The sequence below is a fragment of the Gossypium arboreum genome, chromosome 5, assembly GCF_025698485.1.
Source record: "Gossypium arboreum isolate Shixiya-1 chromosome 5, ASM2569848v2, whole genome shotgun sequence".
Lineage (NCBI taxonomy): Eukaryota > Viridiplantae > Streptophyta > Magnoliopsida > Malvales > Malvaceae > Gossypium > Gossypium arboreum.
In genome coordinates, this window is record NC_069074.1 from 78,765,993 (window position 1) to 78,771,238 (window position 5,246).

The 5,246-nt window shown below is 30.2% G+C and overlaps 1 protein-coding gene across 1 annotated transcript; it reads right to left on the bottom strand.

Annotated features, from left to right (window-relative positions):
- Positions 1 to 2,122: 2,122 nt before the first annotated feature.
- Positions 2,123 to 3,376, bottom strand: LOC108450430 (probable glutathione S-transferase). The gene is made up of 2 exons (XM_017748053.2): positions 2,919 to 3,376; positions 2,123 to 2,733 (listed from the first exon to the last, which is right to left on the bottom strand). The coding sequence occupies exons 1-2, from the start codon at positions 3,234 to 3,236 to the stop codon at positions 2,353 to 2,355; spliced, it is 699 nt and encodes a 232-aa protein (XP_017603542.1). The 5' UTR covers positions 3,237 to 3,376; the 3' UTR covers positions 2,123 to 2,352.
- Between the last annotated feature and the right edge of the window lie 1,870 nt (positions 3,377 to 5,246).

The following is a 5,246-nucleotide window of genomic DNA, read 5'->3' on the forward strand; positions in this document are numbered from 1 at the left end:
TAACCCCTAACCCCTAAGCCTTAAACCCCAACCTTTATACCAAAAACCATAATCCCTAAACCCATAATCCATAAACCTTAAAATAGTAACTCATACACTTTAAACCCTAAACCATATACCCTAAACCCTAAACCCTAAACTATAATGATAATTAATTTAATATTTTAAAATTAATACTATCTCTTTTATAATTATATAAGAAAATATTTATCATATAAATTAAATTAAAAACACTAATTAATCTAAACCTTAAACTCCAAATTCTTAAACCCTAAACCATAAATCTTAAAACATAAATCCAAAACCCTAAACCCCTAACACTTAACCCCTAACACCTAACCCTTAAACCCTAACCATTAAACCACCCTTAAACCATAATCCCTAAACCCATAATCCATAAACCTTAAAATAGTAACTCGTAAACATTAAACCCTTAACCATATACCGTAAACCCTAAACTATAATGATAATTAATTCAATATTTTAAAATTAATACTATCTCTTTTACAATTATATAAGAAAATATTAACATATAAATTAAAAAAAATTAGTCATATACCAAAAATCTTTAAAATTATTTTAAATAATAGTATTTTAATTTTTTCATTTTTTGTGGCATTTTTCAAAAAATGCCGTTAAAGATCGAGTATTGGCAGCGCTGCTAAAGCCAATAAAAGCTCAATGCAAAATGATGGCGTTTTGCAAAATTCTTTAGCGGCACTTTCTAAAAAGCGCCGCTAAATATGTACATATAGCGGCGTTTTTAAAAAAGCGCCGCTAATACTCAATCTTTAGCGGCGTTTTTAAAAAGCGCCGCTAAAGCCACTAAAGGCTCAATACAAAACAATGACGTGTTAATTTTTTTTGACAAGCATTAGCGGCGTTTTCTAAAAAGCGTCGCTAAAGGTGTACATATAGCACCGTGTTTAAAAAAGTGCCGCTAATAATCGATCTTTAGCGGCGTTTTTAAAAAGTGCCACTAAAAACCTATTTTGCTGTAGTTAAAAATATCAAGTTCAAGTACCACATCGGGCCGAAAAAATTAAGTATCAAATTAAGAAAAAGTGTCAAATTCGTATACCAAATATTATATTAAACTTTAAAATATTTGGTAAAACCATGGGTATTTTTGAGGAAAATAAAAAGTCAAGATAATGTTAACAACTCCATATGGAGACAAGAAGGTATCCAATAATGATATAAGTAGACACTGTTGTTGAATAGAAGAAAAATCAATGCAGTAAAACCGAAAAGATCAAAATGTAAAATTTGAGTGATCACATGTTTAACTATTTCTTTTTAACTGTTAAAAAATAGTAAGGGTGAGTTTAACATTATTTTTGAAAAATATTTTGGGATAAAATTGTTGTTAAATAAAATGCTTTTAAACTTTTTAAAAGTACTTTCCAGATAAAAAATATTTTATAAAAGCACTTTTTCTGTCAAAAATCAAAATAAAAAATTTTAACTTTTTCTCACAAGTGCATTTTGACTTAAAAATGCTTCTGAGAAATAATGCTAAATTGACCCTAAGAATATACAAAAGGAAGATAAAAGAGATTATCCAAATGATCAAAACTATAAATGGAGATGAAAAAACATCAAAGATTCTTAAAGACTTCATTGATGAGCTGGTTGTTTTGGGGTTTTGGTTTCGGGATGATCATGTAATGTTAATAGCAGCAATGAAGTGAATAGGGAGGTCCTAAAATTTTGTTAAAAGTTGACTAAAAAAAAAGTCACTTAACAGATATTCAATGGCTAATGTAACACATCAACAATTCATTAGAGGAAAATAAAATTTTTAACAAAAGTGATTAATTCACACAATTATTTTATTTAGAGTGATTAAATTAAAAAAAGAAATATAATTGACCAAAGACAATTCCTATTTTAAAATGACCACAAGTGTAATTTACCTAGAATTAAAAGTAAAGTATTTAAAAGATAATATTAATAGAAATAAAATAAAATAAAACATTTAAATTTTTTTTACATTAAATGATAAGTTTGATAACAAAAAAGGAAAAAAACTCCACTTAGTACAGTTTTGTCCACAATTTTTTGATAGTCCAAAATTGGACAATTGACAATAACATTAAGGGAAAAAACAAATATCAAATCACCATCCAAGGCACAATTAAGTGCCGGTTTATTTAAGAAACATAAAAATTACAATTAATTCCACACCTTAAAACAAAACAAATATCAAATCACCATCCAAGCACAATTAAGTGCCCATTTATTTAAGAAACATAAAAATTATAATTAATTCCACTCCTTAAACAAAACAAATATCAAATCACCATCCACGGCACAACTAAGTACCCGCTTATTTAAGAAACATAGTTATTAGCAGTGTCTTGAAATGTGTTGTAAGCACAATATTTTACTCAAGCCGACCACTTTCCTCAAATGCAAAACAAAGCCATAGATTTTCTGTTGATCTGGCAGAGACTTGGAAACACTGTCTTTCTCCATGCACCTTTTAGCCCATGCAATTAGCTTGGGGCACTCTCTTTCAATGCTAAAATTCCCACACTTTTCATAGGCATAAAACCAGCTGTAAAATGGAACCAACACAACATCAACGTAACCAAGATTCTCCCCACCAAAATAATCCTTGTTTCCAAGTTCTCCTTCCAACAATTTCAGGCACGCAATGAACTCTTTCTTTGCTGCTTCTTGTTCTTCTCCCTTTGTTGTCCATACTTTCTTCCCTAGATCGTATATCTGCATTTCATTCACCATTAATTTATCCATACAAGACAAAATTACCCAAAAAGGAAAGTACGTAAAACATAGGAAAATCGAGTCGAACCAAATCAGCCTATGCAAGCAGTGCTTACGCTCAAAAATTCAAAGCTAGTAAGGCAAAAAAAAAAACCATAAAAATGAAAAGAAAGAGAAGAGAGAACCTTCTTCTCAACAAAATCAGCCCAGAACTTAGCGATGGCTCTTTGGTAAGGATCGGTAGGGAGTAAGGGAGATTTATGCGGCCAAATCTCATCAATGTACTGAACCTGAATGAGGGACTCACAAATAGGTTTACCATTATGGATTAGAACAGGGATTTTCTTATGAATAGGGTTCATCTTCAAAAGCAAATCACTCTTGTTACTCAAATCTTCTTCCTTGTACTCGTATTTTATCCCTTTCACCGCCAAAGCAGTCCTTACTCTCATCCCAAAGGGACTTGGCCAGAAATCCAACAATACTACCTTTTCATCTCCCATTTTTTCAAACTCAAAACAAATTCAAAATGATTTGAACTCTTTTTCTTTAAGGTTATAATGTATGAAACTGAAGGGTTTTTGGCATTGTATTTATAGACGAAGAGTTAAGAGTTAGTGGGGTCATCTCATGTGACTTTCCTGACTACAAATAAATGATTGTCAAAAGTAATATATATATCTCAAAAAGTAAATTTTTTTAATTTCTTATATATTCTGATTGGTTTTTTTTTACCACAATAATATAAAAAAAATTAAATACTGATATGGGATACTCGAATGATTATTTACATAATTAGGCAAAATGAATAATGTACGCATAATGCCGCCTGAGCAATCAGTGGCACTAATTTCCCCTGGTTGAAGGAATAATTAATTTTTTTTAAAAAATAATTTTTTTAAGGTGTCGTTGAACAATCAACGATATCAATATCTTTCACCTTAAAAAATATTGTCTATTGTATAATATTAAACCGTATAAAAAATTATGTTTTATTGGTGCCGCTAGCGTGCTTAATTTATTAATATATCAATAAATCGTCAGTCATGCGTCCGGATTTCAATATTCGAATATTTTAGCTTTTTTTTTTCTCTTTTGTTTAAAATATTTATATTATTATATTATTTTCATTATTATAAAAGGACCCCCACAAATTCATTCATTGATTTGAAAGAAAAAACAAAACCGAGTTCCCTAGCTGAAGGCTCTCGAAAAAATCAAGAAGAAACAATATGATTTTTTAATAGTATTAGTTATTTTAGCAATAGTTTATTTGTGTTAAAAGTTTATTTATTGATATATTATTTGACAAGATTAGTATTAAGGTATGTTAACTTTGAAAATAATTAGAATTGTGTTAGTTTCGATATTTGTAGGATTATATTTTTATTTAAATAATTAGAATCGTGTATGTCAATATTGTAGTGTTTGTTTAATACTTCTAAATTTAGTTGTTTTTTTTTTCTACAGTTTTAGAAAAAAATGGAGAATCAATTTTTTGCAACTATTCATTTCAATGGTGTTATTTTAGAAACAACCGTTGATTGTATTTTTGAAACTCTCCAGAAAATAGGAATGAGGTTCGATAAGAATGTGTCTGTTGATGATATGAAAGAGAAGATCATTGCAAAAATTTCCCAACATTGTGGAAGAAGGATGTTGAAACTATTTTACAAATTTCTAATTTCGTCAAATCCTATCAAATTTACCTAGATGGAACTTTTAGACGATGGCAATGTCAAGACAATGGTCACACTATATTGCATGCCAGAGAGAGTGAACACTGAACCAATTCATTTGAGTTAGCCGATGCAATGCCTTTTGAAGATGTAACTCTGTTAAGTCAACAAGATGGAGTTGAAGACCCGTGTACAGAGATTCCTAAAGTATCTATCGATAGGAGGTCGTTTGTGCACTGTTTTAACATCGATCTCAATGTTGGATGTTTAGACCAATACGGCAGTGGAGCCACATCGACATGGGTCGAAAATCCACACCATGTTGCTCTACAGATTCATCTAGTCGTTATTGAGACCGATGTGCATGGTGAAGATGGATCCGATAATAATGGTCGTTTTGATCATGAAGGTGGAGATTTTAGTGACCCTGATGTAGACGATGTCCAGGATGATATCGTAGACGAAGAAGCAGATGATGGAAATGATTACGCCTATAACATCCTAAAAATTGGGGGTTAGTAGAACTGAGTTTGTGAATCGAGAGAGAGTGGTCATACCCTAATTTTTGAGATTATCTATGCATTTTTAGGAAATAAATGAGGTATTGGTTTGTTGGATAAATGCTAGTGAAACATTTCTTGAAACCTAAGTTCAAATCCCTTTTATCGCACCATTTTTATTATTTTGCAAATTTTGTCTCAAACCCTAGTATATGTTATGTCTTATTTTTAAAATAAATATTACAAAATTATGTAAAAAATAAGGAAATAACTTGTGGTTAATTGATAAATTAAAAAGCATGGAAACTAGTTAAGGTCCCAAGTTTGAATATTT